This window comes from Eleutherodactylus coqui, chromosome 3, assembly GCF_035609145.1.
Source record: "Eleutherodactylus coqui strain aEleCoq1 chromosome 3, aEleCoq1.hap1, whole genome shotgun sequence".
NCBI classification, from domain to species: domain Eukaryota; kingdom Metazoa; phylum Chordata; class Amphibia; order Anura; family Eleutherodactylidae; genus Eleutherodactylus; species Eleutherodactylus coqui.
The window spans coordinates 106,290,448-106,311,046 of NC_089839.1; the positions used below are offsets into that span (position 1 = coordinate 106,290,448).

At 45.2% G+C, this 20,599-nt stretch overlaps 1 protein-coding gene across 3 annotated transcripts in view; it reads right to left on the reverse strand.

Annotated features, from left to right (window-relative positions):
• The window catches only part of STRN (striatin), an 85,218-nt gene that overhangs the window by 36,143 nt on the left and 28,476 nt on the right, over positions 1–20,599 (reverse strand). For all 3 annotated transcript variants that reach the window (XM_066595935.1, XM_066595933.1, XM_066595934.1), the window contains exons 2-6: positions 9,440–9,543; positions 5,296–5,369; positions 3,967–4,048; positions 3,436–3,603; positions 24–159 (exon numbers count right to left, since the gene is read on the reverse strand). In XM_066595935.1, the coding sequence (XP_066452032.1) occupies positions 24–159; positions 3,436–3,603; positions 3,967–4,048; positions 5,296–5,369; positions 9,440–9,543 (564 nt within the window). The remainder of the gene's footprint in view (positions 1–23; positions 160–3,435; positions 3,604–3,966; positions 4,049–5,295; positions 5,370–9,439; positions 9,544–20,599) is intronic.

Sequence of the window (20,599 nt, forward strand, 5' to 3'; positions counted from 1 at the left end):
ACAAGCAGCGTCTAAAGATTTACCGTTGCAGAATCTATAATGGTTTTATCTCTGCCGTCAGTCTCATCTTCATCCTCTTCATCACTGAACTCCGCAGCAGCATTTTCCAGAAATTTAAAGGTTTCGAGAACGGAGGCCGAGTCGGTCATGTCTGGTTTCCTATTGTTAAATGAAGAAGAAACAGATCAATTATGTAAACTGATTTACTGAATGGCAGCAGACAGGACACTGACAGATCGGCTTGAACACGGCTACATTGGCGGTTTCCTTAAAGGGGTAGATGTCACAATACAGAGATTCATTGGGAGCGCAATAAAATCCAGAAAACTGAAGAACTTAAAAAGAATTATATAAGAATGTGAAATTCCAGTTTTCTGAGCCCAAAAAAGGCAGATGTCATTCAAACAACCTGGTAATTAGAGCTTGTCACGTCTCCTACACAAAACCCATCGCTTTCACTCCACGTTCCTCCAGGCAGTTCTTTTGTACTAAATATTAAAATCAACAGCCATGTATGTTGTGCATACTGAATTGAGAGTAACTTGGGCTGTGCTCACATCAGTGTCATGGCTTCTCTAGTAGTGACCATCACGTAGAGACATCATATAGCAATAGACCCCATTAGCTTATAATTGGGTCCGACCATCCCATCATGGGGTTAGTTTTAACTGGAAAACTAGCAGTGTGTGCAGGCAGAATCTGCAACGGTAGTTTCTGGCAGTCTTTAACCTTTTCAACTCCAATTTTCTTGCTACTTGCACACTCCCCAACTCTTATTTCGGATGGTAGAGCAGGTTGTGTTTCAATCCGCACTCCTCTCCTGATTTCCTATCACACCCAGGAGGTCTAATCTGTATATTGCAGTCACTTTCATGCAGTGCAGCCTCCTGTCTGATTCTTATCAAGCACCATCTCAATGATGAGACTTCTCCCCGTTTTCTTTCACTGTTCTGTGCTATCAATGAGCAGCTAGAGCCTGTACTATCTCTACTCTAAATCATCAACTTCTATAATCATCTAAATAAGCTGCAGACCATAAGTTTACAGTCAGAAGGATGAGCTGTGACCTCCTTCATTATAATTATGTGACAGGAGCCTCTAATCCTCACGGTAGAAACTGCTTGTGTCCCCCTCTAAAGAGCTTGTGTGGTACAGTCCACCTAATATATCACTCAGGAATTATGATGATTGTGCTGACTTTTTTGAAAGAACAAAGCGAAGGTGGTCACATGATCATCTAAGCAAAAGGACTCCATGAACTTTCAAATAGAAAGCAATAACTAAACAAGGTAATACCAGCCAACATACACATTGGGGGGACTAGTTACATGCGGAATAAAAAATGGGTCGGAGTACTTTTACTACATTAAAAGCAGTTTAATTTTTCTGTCCTTCTAGGGTCCCCTTGTGAATAAAAAAACAAATTATTTTTTCCTATAATGTTCACAGGCAATCAGATACTGGTACACTGCACCAATATGCTATTATAGGGGTCAGTACAATGCAGCAAGTGTCTTATACAAGTGCTTCCTCCATACTGTCACTGCATGAAAGCAGCAGTCCAAAGTCATATTGACATTGGTCGCCAAGAATACCGCTGAGATCTCAGTAGCGGCCAAGTGCTGCTTCCATCATCTTATTTAGGAAGAAATTGTAAGGCTGAATAGTAAGGTCATAAAAAATAATGATTACACAAGACAGACTCCTTAATGACTAATCAAAAACACTTCAGAAAATTTACTTTTTGAAATAATTATTTTTAAAACTTTCTTATTGTGCCAGTTAATGCCAGCGTCATCCATAATGGTAGAGTGTATGTAGACGGGCTCACAATGGACATTGAGGCCAGGTAGAAATTTGGTCACAGAAGAATCCACCAGTAAGGCAATTTACTGTAATCATCAAATCAAAGTGGCTACAGCTTAAATCAGCTGTGATGTGTTGAACTGTGCACAAGTCAAAAGATGTTTTCAGCTTTCCGAGCAACTGGATCAACATAAACAGATAATCATGTGGACCAACTCGTTCGTCCGAGATGCGTGAACCTGTAATCATTCCACATTGTAGGTAGGATTTTATACCATACGCTTTTATAGGTATATTTAAAGGAATTTTCCAGGGTTTAAAATTGGTAGTCTATCTAGGATACGTCACTAATTGGTGATCACAGTCAACAAACCTTTGGAATATCATTCAGCAGAAAAACAGATTACTGGAAGCCCCTATAACTCATTAACGCTCCAGAACGTACAGCTACGTCACGGAGGGTTGGTGTTTTATGGAGGGGGATCAGCAGCAGTCTTTTGTCACAGCTGACACTTGGTAGCAACAGCCACGATCAGCGCTCACCCTGATTGCGACTGGAAACCCTTTAAATGCGGCTGTGAATTCTGAAAGCAGCATTTAAATGCACTGATCAAAGCCCTTCCCACAATGAGATTGCATGCTGTCATTAGGTTACCATGGCAGCTGCGGACCCTGCAAGAGTCTGAGGCTGCCATACACTGCCTGTCAGATTGAAGTATAATAATACTATGGTATCATATCCTACTGCAGGAGTGATCAATGCATCGTATATGTTCCAAGCCCCCTATGGAAGCTTAAAAAAAAAAAAAGTGCAAAAATCAGTTTAAAGAAAAAAAAAAAAAAGGGGGGGGGGGATAATACGTTTGAAACCCCTCTCTTTACAATATTCATAATAAAAAAATAAAAAAAACACAGAAAAACTATATAAATTTGGTATCGTAGTAATCGTACTGACCCAAAGAGTAAAGAAAGTTATCATGCCATTTCTGCTACAGTGTGAACACAGCAAAAACAAGACACACCCCCAGACATGGCAAAATTGCATTTCTTCCCATTTCACCACACTAAGATTTTTTTAACGTTTCTCAGTACACTATATGGTACATTAAATACCACCATTAAAAAATAAAATCTGTCCCGAAAAAGAACGGTGCCTTAGAAATCTATATTGATGGATAAATAAGAGTTATGATTTTTTTTTTTTTTTAAGGAGGAAAAACTGAACTTTAATACCGTCACAAGTTGTTGGAAACAGGGTAAACTCAATGTTATAGAGCAATTTATTTCCATTAGGTAGTCACCATCCAAAACTGGCAATCCTCTAGCTTCCATAACGGAGCATAAAGTTGTTAAATGCTAACTCTTGTGACAGAAAATAGGTTTAAACATGAAGAAACACTTTAGTTTGCATTTCTCTCTGACTACTAAAGCTATATAGCTGCCTTGTTCCCAAGAGCATGAAACAGGCCCGATAAGTGTTCAATAAGAGAAACATTTAGTCATACACATCTACCGAAGGATATACAACAAAGCACTATACAAATCCTAGCTCCTTCACATGAAAGATCTAATGTTACTGTCATTCATCTACTTGCTATCACAATTGAAAAAAGCCAAAATGAAACGTACCCAATAACCAGTGGGTTGGGAAGCTCGGTCTCTGTGCCATTTACCATGGAGTCCTGATTTGTATCCGTGAGTCGGTCTGAAGAATCAGCAGAAATCCCTAATAATGCACGCACCCGTTTTGATTTCACTTCTAATATGGTGTCTGTGTAGCCGACCTCTTGCAGATACCTAGAGGAAAAATGGCAGTATTCATATCATCAGTATAATTTGGGAATATATAAAACAGCATATACCCCTCCAACGGCACGGCAGCACTTACACAATGGCACCCAGTGCAGCGTACCGCTAGTAAATCAACTGGTACCAGCTGCAAGGATTGTCTCTACCAGCCTCTACAGTCACACAGTCGCCCCTGGTACAATGCACTATTCATTACAATGCAGGAATAGAATGCTACAGAAGCAATGCAAAGAGAAGTACAGTAGAGGCCTGCAGAGAAAACCGATCATGAAAACACCGACCCCCAAAATATCTCCGCATGATCAACCCCATACTTGTAGCTTACGATATGCCATACGATGAGTCACTTACTGTCGTAGTAATTGTCGGCTCTGTTTCCATATAAACTGGCTGTTCTGCGGTTGTGGCTGGACGTCCGTCTCGTTTGTTTCATCTAATAGAAAAAGAAAATTAATGATAACTGATGAAAGAAAGACAAAGTTACTAGAAACGGTGTAAAAATGATGAATAGAAAAAATAACATACAGCCCCCCCCCCCCCAGTTTCATCTGTCAATAATGCACAGATGACCACAAAGTCACCTGCAAACTATAAGATTAGCCCTGACCACATACAGAGACAAAGCAGAGATTCATTCCTTAACTCCATTATATATATATATATATATATATATATATATATATATATAGCTGATGTACACAAGTATGGGGTGGGCCCAGGAGCTGAGCCCACTGTAACGCCCCTTGTCCACGGCCGAGGCGAAATATCGCCAGCGATATTCCACCGCCGGGGATGAGCTGACAGGCTCACCGCGGAGACTCGTAGTATGCCGCAATTTAAATCACACAAGCAGAGAATCGCTATGATTCCCCGCTTGTGGACACCGGCGATGCGCTTTCCATAGCAATGTTCTTGAAAGCTTCACACAGCATCATCCGCCGGCGATTTATTTTGTGTGTGTGTTTCTTCAAAACATTGAAGAAATTACAGGTTTTTATTTTTATATTTTTTTTAGCTACAATATATGGTACATTAAATGGTCCCATTAAATACAAATCTCCTTAAAAAAAGGCTCTCGAAGGGTGAGAGTGCAGAGCTCATGACAATGAAGGCTCGCAGCATCCATAAGGGGTCAATTTAAATCATGGAACTGCTGCTCTTTTTAGAGTAATGTGGTGCATCTCGCCTATTGTTAGGCTACAATCACACGGGTGACCGAGATCGGGCCAAGATATGGCACCTGCCAACATGAATTTTTCAGCTACACCTTGCATCGCTTCTGTGAATTTGCGATCCTCAGGCGCTTGTTTCACATGCAGAGGATCGCAAGGGATTCCCATTGTTTTCAATGTGAAACATGACATTTCACTTGATATGCACATCGCACAGTGTGTCAGTGCCATGCAAGGTCTTTTAAGGTCCTACTGAATACAACGTGTATTGTGGGAGCGCCAAAAGATAGAGCTTGCTGCGATTTTTAACCTTGCAGCGAGGATAATTATGTACTTGTAATTAAGGAATATACACAAGTATATTTTTCATGAAGGTACAGTACATGTGTAAACTGTATTACAGCGTCATATTCACATTTCTACAATGCAGTAAATTATGGGTAGAAAATATTAAAACTGGACTATGCAAAGGAATTTTCCCTTAAGCGTTATGAACAAGGTATCTTACCGGAATCATAATTTGGTGGTTTCATATCTCCCTGATTTAACTCGGTGCCGTACTTCAGCTTGTGATATTTCGCTCTAGCGGTAGAAAAGAGAATAATGCGAGATATTTTTGGCATACACAACACACACGCAGGCATCCTGATATGCTCTCATTATTACAGAGAAGTCAGGAAAGGACGCCATTGTCCCCACAGGCACATTATTGCTCCGCCGGCTAACAATTGCCATTGTCAGTTAAGAAGTCTTATCTCTTCATACAGCCAGCATTCCAGCAGCAGATCATCCCCACATGGGAATAGCAAGGGTTTTATTATTTACCTCCTATCTGAAAAGGGAGAAATCATCGCGTCATAGTTGAGTTAAGGCCTAAGCAAATCAGAAGCATTGCTAAATGTAAGCTTTTCACAGTATGATAATATAGGGCAGAAGATACCAATAAATACTTGTGAAAATAAAGGGGTGGTTGGAAAAGTAAAGATCCTGTTTGGAGCATTTACCAGACAAGTCCCCTCTCCTGGCATGTTCTTATACAAGTGTCTCGAGACCACAGATCGCCCGGTAGTCCTGAGACTTGGAACACATACTGAGATGAATGATTCATAGTGCAAGTTGCAACTCATCACGACCGCCAGTCTTGGGTTGCAAAACGTCTGAGGCTGAACTTTGCGACCCTTGCCGTGGCCAAGTGTTGTCTGAGCCTTAGTAAATACCTTATTTCCTCATTAAGTAATGCCCCATTCACACGGGAGGACTGTCGTGCTCTATAGCTTTGCGTTTAGACGTAACGATTAACACTCACTTTTGTTCGTTTGAACCAATTTTGTGCGACAATCGTTATGTGCAATAGGCCCTTAAAGGGGTTGTCCCGCGGCAGCAAGTGGGTCTATACACTTCTGTATGGCCATATTAATGCACTTTGTAATGTACATTATGCATTAATTATGAGCCATACAGAAGTTATCAAAAGTTATTCACTTACCTGTTCCGTTGCTGGCGTCCTCGTCTCCATGGTTGCCGTCTAATTTTCGCCGTCTAATGGCCAAATTAGCTGCGCTTGCGCAGTCCGGGTCTTCTGCTTTTCTGAATGGGGCTCCGTGCAGCTCCGCCCCGTCACGTGCCGATTCCAGCCAATCAGGAGGCTGGAATCAGCAATGGACCGCACAGAAGCCCTGCGGTCCACCGAGGGAGAAGATGCCGGCGGCCATCTTGACCGGGTAAGTAAGAAGTCACCGGAGCGCGGGGATTCAGGTAAGCGCTGTCCGGTGTTCTTTTTTAACCCCTGCATCGGTGTTGTCTCGCGCCTAACGGAGGGGGGGGGGGGGGGGGGGGGGGGGAGAAACACGTTTCGGCGCGGGACAACCCCTTTAATTCTGAAGCATCTTTTCTCATAACTTGTGCTTCCTCTGCCATTTCTATTTAGGACTAAATGGACAAGTAGGCGTTACATTTCCCTGGTCGAAGGGGTGTGTCCCTACATAGTCTGATACTGGTAGAACCAATTGGACACTGCTAGACTGTATGGACACCTCCAACAGGTAACACCCAGTCTACAATTTCTTCATATATTTCTAGGAGGAAAAGCAGGAGAACGGCCCGATAGAGGGGGAATTCATCAATGCATTGACTCCAATGTTTAGTGTCAACTGCAACACAAAATTGTTGCAATCAATGCAAAGTGTGCATATACGTTCTTGTGAGCAGAGCCTCCACTTATTCTTCAAACTGCGTCTTAGTTAAATATTGTATGTAAAGTCTGCACATACAGCCTCGGATTTGTAAAGTGCTGCTAAATATGTCTGTGCAATTCTAATTTTGCACTACCTTTGCCAAATCTGGAAGTGACGTGGCCTAAAGTTTATGACAGATTCAACACTAAAGACAGAAAACTGCAGGACGGAGAGCTGGATGCGCACCGTACATGTACAGGGCTCGTCAGGAAGGGGCTAAATATGAAGGCCCTTTTACAGAGCTCAATTTTAGCACAGATTAACAATTAAATCAATTAGTGCTTCTTAGATGGCCTTCACAAACACTGATGCAAACAGCATCGGGGCAAACGATCCCACTTGCTTCCCATTCGCTTTCTTTGCTGTCCATAGCATAGCCCATTTACACAGGGCGATGTGCCGCTGCAAACATTTTTTCAGCCGCATAAAAGATGCAATCAGCCGGTATTATCTGATCGCTACCCCATTTACATGAAATAATAGTCAATGAGCGTGTGGATGAAAGTTTGTGCAGCTAATTATCCACTTCGAGTCACACAAGCGGGATGGATTCCACATGCGGGAGGCCCACAGCAGATTCTATCCGGTGACCCTGCCTACGGCACTAATGTGTATTCCTGATGACCGCAAAGGCTTGCAGGTGATCGCGCGCAGTAGAAGGTGTTTGTCTTTCCTACGATGACGCAGGTACCCACAGGGACATAAATGGAGGCCGTCCTCGCGGCATCCACAGTTAACTAGAGCATTGCTGCGATTTTTCTACTGCTTGCGGAAGGCGCAATTCGTATCTGCGAGTATGAAGGAGAAATAAAACAAAGGTTTGATACTATTGCAGTATTCCTTTTACGTGCAAACCAATCACATCCATGTCTGTGCCTTGTCATAAGTACGTGTGTATAAATATGCAGGCCTCTTCGGATCTATTCCATTTTAGCCTGACGAAGAGCCCGGGAGGTTCGCAAGCTCTCTATTACACCATGTATTTTTGTTAGCCAATAAAAGGTATCATATCTACAAGCTTACGAGGTTTCTTTTGCTGGGAGAAATAAAAGAATACATGCGTTTTGATGCCTGCATTTTACCACGGAGATTCCACGTGGAATCCACAAATCAAATCTGCTCGAGTGAGCCCAGCCTTAAAGGGGTTGTCTCGTGAAAGCAAGTGGGGTTCAGTACTTCTGTATGGCCATATTAATGCACTTTGTAATATACATCGTGCATTAAATATGAGCCATACAGAAGTTATTCACTTACCTTCTCTGCGCTGGCGTCCCTGTCTCCATGGCTCCGTCTAACGTCAGCGTCTAATCGCCCGATTAGACGCGCTTGCGCAGAAGGGTCTTCTGCCTTCGGCTCGGCAGCAGCGGCGTTATGGCTCCGCCCCCTTCTACACGTCATCGCGTAGCTCCGCCCCATGACGTGTGCCGATTCCAGCCTCCTGATTGGCTGGAATCGGCACACGTGACGGGGCGGATCTACGCGATGACGCGTAGAAGGGGGCGGAGCCAGAACGCCGCTGCTGCCGAGCCGAAGGCAGAAGACCCTTCTGCGCAAGCGCGTCTAATCGGGCGATTAGACGCTGAAGTTAGACGGAGCCATAGAGACGGGGACGCCAGCGCAGGGAAGGTAAGTGAATAACTTCTGTATGGCTCATATTTAATGCACGATGTATATTACAAAGTGCATTAATATGGCCATACAGAAGTGCTTAACCCCACTTGCTTTCGCGAGACAACCCCTTTAAAGAGACTGTCACCATGTTTTTGCACACCTCTAAGGGCAGCATAGGGTGGTGCCTGTCACACTGATTACAGTGATATGTCTGCTGTGGCTGTGTGATCTGTGCCAGAGTTTTGGAGAAACTTGCATTTTATCAGTGGTAGCAAATCAGGTGTATAGAGAACTACTTGAAGCCAATAATTGACAGCTCTCTGCCTATTACGGTGCATAGACAGATGCCAATCATTGGGTGGATGGCGGAGTGGGTGTGGCCAGCCTGCAGCTCATAAATATGCAGGACTACTTCTGTGTCTGGCTGATACTAATAAAATGCAAGTTTCTCCAAAACTACTCCACAGATTCACACAGCAGACATATCACTGTAATCAGTGTGACAGGTACTACATTAGGGCAAAGCTGCAAAAACATGGTGACAAATTCCCTTTAAGATCATGTCTTTTAATCCCATTACAACTATATTCATATGGTATTTTATATTATTCCATTAAACCATTATACAAGATTGCAATTCTCAAAGCTCCACCCGGACTGCAGCTTCTCCCAAAGTCACAGGTGAGCATGTAATTGTCCATAACAAACCAGTTGTACAAGACAAAAGACAAGTTTGACAACGACTGCCGGAATAAACATTGCTCAGAACCAGAGTCATGCATTGTGGAGCTACACCCAGAGACGTACCTCTCCTGCTTTAGAGCATACTCCAACATCTTTATTCTTCTGACTAAGTCTTTCTTTAAATTCTCTTGTCCTTTTCTTTCTCCTTGAAGGAAAGCTATCTGAGCCTGTAAGACACATAAAACGTCAGGAAGGTACAAGGCAGATGGGTGAAATAAATGATATTTCATAGTTCACTCCTACCAGAAACGTAAAGAGAAAATCTAAAAACCAAAATGTATATTTTCCATACAGCCTGTAATAATTGATACTCCTTTAATTCAGCTGGAGTTGCTTTATGCCCATGCCGGATACAACCGATGGTGTGTGTACCGATCCAGCACCCACAGTAAGCAAACAGCATCTTAGGTGTAGAGGAGACGTCCAGTGATACAACGGATGCCAGAACTATTCCCATAGTTATGGATTACAACAAAAAAAATGTATGTATATATGGGAACGAGGCCCAATTACGCTTAACACAACATAGAAAAAGCATTGCTTCGAAATGCGTTGTGTTTAGGCTGGTTTTACTGAATCAAAACGGTGTATGCCCATTTAAGGGTTGCGCCTTAGTCCCAGCCTTTTGGTTTATACCATTCTGTACAGTAGTATTTGTGAATATGTTACCGATATTCTTACATAGGAGTCCATGCAAGGAGCTGTAAGAGCCAAGATACAACCGCACCAAGTCCGACCTCCACCTGTAGCGGCAGACAACTAACAGGATAGAAAATGTAAGTACTACCCAAACCTAATCTCTGGAACACCGACACATACCGTTTCCCTGAAAATAAGACATACCCAGAAAATAAGACACAGCATGATTTTCCAGAATTTGTGAGGATGCAAAATGATTTTTCAGGCTTTGAGGAGGCTTGTAATATAAGCCCTACTCCAAAATTAAGCCCTGCTAACAGTTTATTAAAAAGGTCAATTTAAATAGTGCCCAGGCAGCTATATATGTAAAAAAGTTAAACCTTTTTGAACAAAAATTAATGTAAGACACTGTCTTATTTTCGTGGAAACACGGTACATAGGCCTTACTAAGTGGGACGCCTTCCTCCAAATGTCTCAATAATAATAATCAACAGATTTAAAACTCGGGACGTGAACAATCCAAGACAGAAGTACTGAAAGTAAATTAGGTCTCATTTCCTTTAAGGCCTCATGTCCACGGGGACATTCAGATCCGCTGCGGATTTGTAACGCGGATTTGGGCTGCGGATGCAGTGCGGATGCTCTGTAATGGTCTTTTATTTTTCATGTGGGAGATCAATTGAGCTATGTGTTCTATGAGCTTCCGCACGCGTGATCCGCACTAAAATGGAGCATGTCCATTTTTTTTCATGCTATAGAAATTTTTTAATTCACTTTTATTGACCATTCGTTGGTATTTATCTACCTGCGGGTGGTCAATGCATTCCTATGGGGCACGGATCTGCGTGCGTGAAAAACGTTGTGGATTTTAATTCTTAATTTGCCTGTGGACAAGGCAAAACTAATTTTCACTGTGGGGCCACATCAGCCTTATGGTTGCCTTCAAAGGGCCGATTGTAATTTTAAGATTGAGCAGTGATGGGGTAGCCCACGGCGGGTCTGGCAGCGATTGGGGGTTTCCCCTTATTGGACTGGCCAGCCAGCATCCCTTACAGGCATTTTATGTCTGAAGCTTTGGCCCGGTGGCAGACGCTTCTGAGTCTGACCACTGACCTCTTGCCTCGGAATCTGCACTACATGCAGAATCTGGCGGGAGAGGTTAGTGGTCACAGATTCTGCACTGTTGCCGCCAGATCACCGCTGCAGGCTGCTTGAGTGAAAGGTCTGTTAGTTTGCTGCACGGCTGATGGGCCACATAAAATGAGGTGGTGGGCCGGATTCAGCTTTGTGTTTGACGTGTGCTTTATACAATTCTGACATCGTTAGGCATGGTTGACATGAGCACGTCAGATTTTGGTGTTAAAAAACAAACCCACAAAGAAAAAAAAAAAAGAAAAGAAAAACACAACCTAAAATTTTAATGCACACATCGTATGACAAATGGCATGTTTCCTTTTATTATGTCCGTGTGTGATCTGTGTGCAGTCGGCCTTTCTTTTTTTTCTCGTGTGCAAAAAACTAAAGGATACCCAATTTTTTTTTCTCTAGTTGCTTAGCAATGATCAGTAAAAAAACAAAAACACACAGAGTGCCCACTGATGTCCTCCATGCACGCTCGTTTTTGCACCCATCGACGTGAATGGGTCACTGTAATCCAAAAATTTGGGGCAGGACAAGCTGCAAAATTTTTTTATTATCTATATATTTCAGTGTTAAAAAAATTTAAAAAAAAAAAAAGGTATTTAATATGACCACTATGAAGATCCAGATAGGTGCAGAATAATAATAAAAAAAAAAAGGCATGCAGCAGTCGCATTTCAATAAGTACTTGCAGTTTTTGCAAGCTGAAAGAGAATGATGAGCCTCATCAGTGCCGCACGCCGAGTTCTCAGCGGCATACCCGATACTAATGTTTCACCGGTATCCCGCTCGGAGAACACAGCAGAATTATGCAAAAGACAGCGCTCCAGCTGTGTTCTGTATACCCCGCTTGGAGTGCTCAGCTGTATACCAGCTGAGCGCTCCGAGAAGACTAGAGTTGTATGCAGAAAATAGTGGTCTCGCTTGTCTTCTGCATAAGCATGAGCCTTCATTTACACACTTATGCAAAAGTGAACCCTCAAAAAGGTCACTCAGACTGCCGTTTGAGCGAATTGTTAGCGATAATCGTGTCTAAATGGGCCTTTACACGTGATTATCGCTCAAAATTCATCCAAACGGGCTTTTGAGCAATCATCCATGTGTAAAGGTGTACCCCATCATGCACTTACTGTGCACTTTTCGTCCATCGCCAAGTTCAGCTCAGCATACAAGCCATGTCCCTGATAAGAGGGACTGCTTGCCGACTTCTCAGTGGGCAGAGCTGATAACAGTTATTAGCTGGAAGCCCTGAGGCAGAACAATGGACATGTACTTAAAGAACAGACGAACAGACCACATGGTGTTCTGTAAATAAATCTCCTGGGAGCTGATTAACATGCAAATGAGGTTAATCATTTAATAATGAGCACCATTTGAGGGTGAAGGTTCAGGTTTAGTTTTGCAGCCCATAATAAAGATGAAAGGGGAAATAAGAAGGTGGGCTCTCGCTGCACCACTGCTGCACAACACGAGGCCCGGTGGGCTCTCGCTGCACCACTGCTGCACAACACGAGGCCCGGTGGGCTCTCGCTGCACCACTGCTGCACAACACGAGGCCCGGTGGGCTCTCGCTGCACCACTGCTGCACAACACGAGGCCCGGTGGGCTCTCGCTGCAATACTGCTGTACAACACGAGATCCGGTGGGCTCTCGCTGCAATACTGCTGTACAACATGAGATCCGGATTGATACATGGGCTCTTTACAGGGAAACTTCAAGCTACATTACAATAAGCACTTGAGGAGTGTCCTTGTATCAGCACTCCCAGCATTCCACGCATAGCTTCACCTCCCATGATCTATTACATTTTATTGCTTCCACAGTACAGGATCCTAAGTCCTTGACATGCAAACTTTACTCCAGCCATGTCCAGCAGGAAATGGCTATGAAACGTGTGAGCGTCACATTAGGTCATGCTTCCACTTCTTGCCAGATAGTTGCTCTAATTTTAAGCGCAGACTTGGATGCAGCAGCTTTGTGTGATTACACAGGCCCCATTCAAGCTGCATTCCTCACATACTTGGCCAGTGCAGTAGATAACTAATGAGATAGTTCCTTTGATTTGTGCAAAGTTCCAGCTGAAATCATCCTTAAAAGGGGACGCCGCCACTAGAAATTAAAACTAAAACCAAAGAAGCGATTAAAGACTGGTAACGATCCACAATATATTCCTAGGTATCAAGTATAACTGCATACATGAAACCGCTCACCTTTTCTACAATGAAATGAATTGTCTCTTTAAAAGGGGGGGTTGTACCAGGATCACAAGTAATACAACAGGATAGGGGATAACTTGCTGATCGTGGGGGGTCTCTGCTTCCCCGTCGCCCCACACTGCACCCCCCGCAGTGATAAGGAAGCTGCAGGGAGTGCTGCTTGCGCAAGCGCGCTGACAATTCTTTTTCAATGGGTCTGGAGAGATAGCTGACGGCAAGGACTCTGCTAATTTCTGTCAATCCCTCTGAAATGAATGGAGAGCTGACCGCGCATGCTTAGCCAGCGCTCCTGTCATTCTGACATCACTACGGGGGAAGAAGCATCCTCACCGTGACAGGCAGAGGGGAACGCGGGCCCCCTGTTTTCGGGATTAGTGGGGGTCTAAGCAGCAAGATCCCCGCAAATCAGCACGTTCTCCCTTACTCTATGGGATACTTCCAGACAGTAAGACCGGGTTCAAATGGGTGGATTGAATTCCGCATGGGGGTGACCAGCAGTGGATTCCGACTGTGGGCCTTGGCCGGTGACCCTGTGTACAACACTTATCTATATTGTGTATGACGGCTGAGGCTCACAGGCCATCAATGGAGGCTGTCCGTGGCAAAATAGAGCACGTTGCAATTTTTCTTCCACTCGTAGAATATGCAATTTCTATCCGCAAGTGTGAACCAAAAAGCAAAAATGCATGCCTTTCTATGGTCGCATTTTACCAGCGATCGTCTGTGCAGACGGCGATCACAGAACCTGCAATACAAATCCGCCAGAGACACCCACAGAGACACCCACAGAGACACCCACAGAGACACCCACAGAGACACCCACAGAGACACCCACAGAGACACCCACAGAGACACCCACAGAGACACCCACAGAGACACCCACAGAGACACCCACAGAGACACCCACAGAGACACCCACAGAGACACCCACAGAGACACCCACAGAGACACCCACAGAGACACCCACAGAGACACCCACAGAGACACCCACAGAGACACCCACAGAGACACCCACAGAGACACCCACAGAGACACCCACAAAATTCTCTGCTCTGGTGATGGAGCATTTGTGGAACACTGCTGGTTTAGGGCCCTCTGACACCAGCACTTCCCGCAGGGAGCGCGCAGCGGTATATAATGCATTGCATACTGCTGCATGCTGTCAAATCTCCATAAACTATTTTGTCATGTACGGGTGCATAATACGAGCCAAGGTGGAGCACGTTACGTTTTTTTTGTACATGAATTTCACGCAATGTGAGGTACCATTGAAAGTAATGTAAACTTTATTACTGCGTATTACGCATGCAAAACCCGAAATTGTAATACAGTACATTGTAAGAGACACTCAGGTGAGCCCTTACAAGCAGCCAGCGGTGATGGCTCATACTGCTAGCCACTGCAGACCAGGCATTACGGTTCCCATCAGAAGGGATGCCAGTAGTAGGGCACACAGTCCGCACAGAGAAACAGCAGAGGATTGCTGGACCACTGGGACAGAGCACAGACCAGTAGTGGGCTTTACTGTTTTATCACATTTTTTTACTTTTTCCCCTCAAAACCAGATAACCCCTGAAATAAAAGCTGCATGGGATGTGGCTGGAAGCAGAACCCTGAACGCCGCGCCGGAGAAGATCATTTACAGGTCACACAAGTGAAATGATTAGAACTCATTCCCCTTATGACAAGGTTAATAGAGGAACGATCTAGGGCTTCAAAAATGTGGGCACAGGTCTCAGCATGTAACATATTTGTAGCACCTGATAACAGTAATAGATTAGGTAAGGCACCCCAGAGCAGTGTGACAAGTCTGTGCACATGGGACGCATGACTACATCACTCTCATACTTTGGGGTTTGAGAGCTTTCAATAAACACCTGCATTCACCTTCAGAATGAAACCTGCCAGGACATTACGTATTCAGAAACATGCTTTCACACAGTGCATCCATTGGGGTTTAAAGAGCACCAATCATCGAATCATCGAGATCGGCGCTTGCTTACCTCGCCTCCAGGGTGCGGTTATAGGAGTGCTAGTAAGCACCCATGTGAATGTTGCCCAAGTCCCGTCGATCAGACTATTGGGGGTAGATCATGGTTTTTTCCAGCCATGAAAAGCAGAACTGGAATTAAAAAAAATTAAAGCCTAAAAATAGTAGTCACAGGCATCCCCATTGTTATACACAAGCAACGGTGTCACTTGGGAACTGAACCCAGAATGAAAGCTCAAGCAGTACTGGTCTTAGGCACAATGTTATTCTTAAGGCTCATTCAACCTTGGCAAAACATTTAAATGGCTTTATTCACATTTTTCCAATTTGCAGCATGTTCCAAAATATGTGAGCAACATTTTCAGATCATAGAAGCCAATGCGCTGAATTTAAATATACCTGTCTGTTTGCATAATTCCAAAAAAATTCACAGAAACAGCATAAAAACCACAACAAAAACCTGAACACAAATGAAGTGGCCAAGGTAAATAGAATATAGAAACAGGGGGATACTGTGCACCCGTATCATTATACACAAGTGTCAGTAAGGCCGTTGTCACATCTGCACCAGAGCCTTCAGCCACAGGCTGCAAACACTGGAAGAAAAAGCATTACATGCAGCAAAATGGGGCAGCTGGACAGAAAGCTGGAAGTCCTGATTAGTCAATGGGGTCCTGCCAGCGCTGTTCGGTTCTGTCCATAAACGTAACCGTTCAGCCGCGGGGATTCCCCTTTCCTGCTCCCTGAATGGAGCAGGAAAAGGGAATCCCTGCCGCAGATGTGACACCACTCTACCCAAATATTAACCAGACAACTTAGAATGAGAATCTGAGAAAGACCCTGCGACACGAAAGTCACTGCGCCAGGTAAAAACCCTCCAGAAAAGGGTTACCTCCTATTTCTAAAATCATTCCCAATGCCAAGAGGATTTTTTTGTGTAAGGAGTCCACGGAGGAAGGAAGCTCCAGGGGTTAGGGGTTGCTTCACAGCAAGAGAGATGGTCTTTACTGTTGACAAAAATGTGTAGAATCTACAATACTACCAGTCATCCTGTATTACCCCCTCACCGCTGTGCCATCACTACTACCAGTCATCCTGTATTACCCCCTCACCGCTGTGCCATCACTACTGCCAGTCATCCTGTATTACCCCCTCACCGCTGTGCCATCAATACTGCCAGTCATCCTGTATTACCCCCTCACCGCTGTGCCATCAATACTGCCAGTCATCCTGTATTACCCCCTCACCAATGTGCCATCAATACTACCAGTCATCCTGTATTACCCCCTCACCGCTGTGCCATCAATACTGCCAGTCATCCTGTATTACCCCCTCACCGCTGTGCCATCAATACCGCCAGTCATCCTGTATTACCCCCTCACCGCTGTGCCATCAATACTACCAGTCATCCTGTATTACCCCCCTCACCGCTGTGCCATCAATACTACCAGTTATCCTGTATTACCCCCCTCACCGCTGTGCCATCAATACTACCAGTTATCCTGTATTACCCCCCTCACTGCTGTGCCATCAATACTACCAGTCATCCTTTATTACCCCCCTCACCGCTGTGCCAGCAATACTACCAGTCAACCTGTATTACCCCTCACCGCTGTGCCATCAATACCGCCAGTCATCCTGTATTACCCCCTCACCGCTGTGCCATCAATACCGCCAGTCATCCTGTATTACCCCCTCACCGCTGTGCCATCAATACTACCAGTCATCCTGTATTACCCCCCTCACTGCTGTGCCATCAATACTACCAGTCATCCTGTATTACCCCCTCACTGCTGTGCCATCAATACTACCAGTCATCCTGTATTACCCCCTCACCGCTGTGCCATCAATACCGCCAGTCATCCTGTATTACCCCCTCACCGCTGTGCCATCAATACTGCCAGTCATCCTGTATTACCCCCTCACCGCTGTGCCATCAATACTGCCAGTCATCCTGTATTACCCCTCACCGCTGTGCCATCAATACCGCCAGTCATCCTGTATTACCCCCTCACCGCTGTGCCATCAATACTACCAGTTATCCTGTATTACCCCCCTCACTGCTGTGCCATCAATACTACCAGTCATCCTGTATTACCCCCCTCACTGCTGTGCCATCAATACTACCAGTCATCCTGTATTACCCCTCACCGCTGTGCCATCAATACCGCCAGTCATCCTGTATTACCCCCTCACCGCTGTGCCATCAATACTACCAGTTATCCTGTATTACCCCCCTCACTGCTGTGCCATCAATACTACCAGTCATCCTGTATTACCCCCTCACCGCTGTGCCATCAATACCGCCAGTCATCCTGTATTACCCCCTCACCGCTGTGCCATCAATACCGCCAGTCATCCTGTATTACCCCCTCACCGCTGTGCCATCAATACCGCCAGTCATCCTGTATTACCCCTCACCGCTGTGCCATCAATACCGCCAGTCATCCTGTATTACCCCCTCACCGCTGTGCCATCAATACTACCAGTTATCCTGTATTACCCCCCTCACTGCTGTGCCATCAATACTACCAGTCATCCTGTATTACCCCCTCATCGCTGTGCCATCAATACAGCCAGTCATCCTGTATTACCCCCTCATCGCTGTGCCATCAATACCGCCAGTCATCCTGTATTACCCCCTCATCGCTGTGCCATCAATACAGCCAGTCATCCTGTATTACCCCCTCACCGCTGTGCCATCAATACTACCAGTCATCCTGTATTACCCCGTCACCGCTGTGCCATCAATACTACCAGTCATCCTGTATTACCCCCTCACCGCTGTGCCATCCGATTCCTTTACACACCTCAATTTAGTCTATCTGGGTTTACTAAACCACTGCAACCACTGGGAGTTATACAGGACCCTGCTGTCCTCTCAGAGACCAATGGGACTACAGAAGCCTCAGCGTCAGATGACTAGGAAAGAAAGTGGACAAGTACTAGTTCTACACTAGATGGACATAGTATGTAAGGCCGAATGAAGACAATGTTACTATGTTACACTTGAAGCGAGATCTATACTTTGTAAAAAATAAAAATCCCAACCCTAGAAGTTGTTGTTTTGCTGCAAAACTCGCCCGGCAGTTCCATCTCAGGCAGATATGTAAATGATAAGAGTTGTGGTGGGATTAGATGAACGGCCTTAACACCGTTAAATGGTTCCCCCCTTGGCCTATAAAAGGCTCTCAGAGGCTCCTTGTGTGTAGTGACCTCTTCCTCTTGTGTGGAGCTTGTTGATCACTAGACACCTCTACGATGGAGAAGAGATTTCACTCAGGTACCAAAGTCTGAGAGGGGGGCATTATTGGGATGTGAGAAGCTGGATGGTCATATCAACGAATTGCCGACACCTGGACTGTTCTGACCAGACCGTTAGGAGGTGTTGCGACCAGTGGATGTGTGATGGCACACAAGGTGACCGGGCTCAGGACGCCCAGGACAGACCACCAGTAGACAGCATCATATGATCATCCAACAGGCATGAGCAGCTCCAAATGTTTCATTGTTCACCATGAAGAGAAAGGTGGCACCATTGCTACAGACCCCTTAATCTGTTGGAACGGTTTCCAGGCACTTGGCTGAAGGACATTTGGTCTCACAGCACCTATTAAGTGTACTGCCATTGACAATCACCATCACCTCCACTTACAGTGAAGTCGTGAAGGACTAAAAGCTGGACTGTTAGAGTTGAACTGGCCGTGTTAGTGTCTGGAGACCGCGGGGTGAGCGCCTCAATCCTACCTTTGCTATGGAGTGGCAAACTGCCCCCTGCTGGTCTGGGAGGACATCACATATGACAGTCGGTCGACCCTAGTGGTGGTACGAGGGACAATGACAGCTCAGTGATATGTTCAGGACATCCTGTAACCACATGTGTTTCTCTCATGGCGGCCTCCAAGAGGCATTTTCCAGCAGGTTAATGCTTGGCCGCACACACAAAGGGAGGGGGGGGGGGGGGGCACAGGAACGTCTCCAACAGTGTCACACATCCATGGTAGTCTGATCACCAGATTTTTCACCAATAGAACATGTATGAGACCGTCTGGGACACTGACTTTGATTGCCTACAAATTTGCACGATCTAGAGCAGACCTGGGCAAAGCACGGCCCGCGGGCCACATCCGGCCCGCTGAATAGCTCGGACCGGCCTGCAAAGAGTGTCCTGGTGACTCACCAATGAGTCCGGTGTCAGCAACGGGAAGCAGCGAAACTATGCACTCCGAAGCCTTGTCCATTTTGTTCACTTCTGTGCTGTGCTAATAGTTATTCAGGCCTTACTTATTCAAGCACCTCTACCAATGACGTAGGCTTGAATAACTTTATTAAACAGCACATAAGTTAACAAAATGGACAAGGCTTCGGAGTTGGTTGAAGTTAAGGGCTCATGCACACTGCTGTAGTTTCGCCCGGGCCGTAACCCAGGCAAAACTACGGCGTGCTGCTGCGGAGAGGAGATGGGAGTGCTCCTTACAGCTCCCCTCTCCATTGGCAGACACGGGGGCCGCGCCGTAAAACGGGGTGAAACACCGGGTGTTCACCGCGCCGTATTACAGCGCCATTCATTTTCAATGGCGGACGTATTCTGGCCGCAAATCGGGCGGCTGGAATACGGCCCCATTAAGGCAATGTGCATGGAGCCTTCGTATGTTGGTCTGGCCCTCTAAAACCATTCCAATTTCTCATGTGGCCCCATGGGAAAATTAATTGCCCACCCCTGATCTAGAGGCTCAATTACAGCAAATATGGAGCGATAGGTGGAACATCTTTTATCCAAGCTAGACACAGCCCAACAGGGTACTAGAGCTTACATGCTTCCCTGTATCACATCTTGTATCCAAGCCAGAGGTGGTACAACAGGGTATTAGAGCTTCCATGCCTGCCCCTATCACATCTTGTATCCAAAGAGGAGGCGGTAAAACAGGGTAATAAAGCCTCTCCTTAAGGGGTCAGTTTTCCATAATAAATTATCCGCTACCAGGTGGTGGTCTGGCATTGACGTTCTCCCCTTACTACACATGTACGTTCGGCTGTGTATCTTTGGAGGGCACGAAATGGTTATCTGTCAGATGAGGGTTCAGCCAACAGCTCTCAAGTGTACAAGTAGATTTTAGAGTCCATGCGGCCATTGTACAAGTGATGTTGCCAATAAAACGTGGAGACAGCTACATTGTTTAATATCTTTTTACGATTACTATTTCAAACCCCTCAAAAATTTTCAAACCGCTAAGGCTT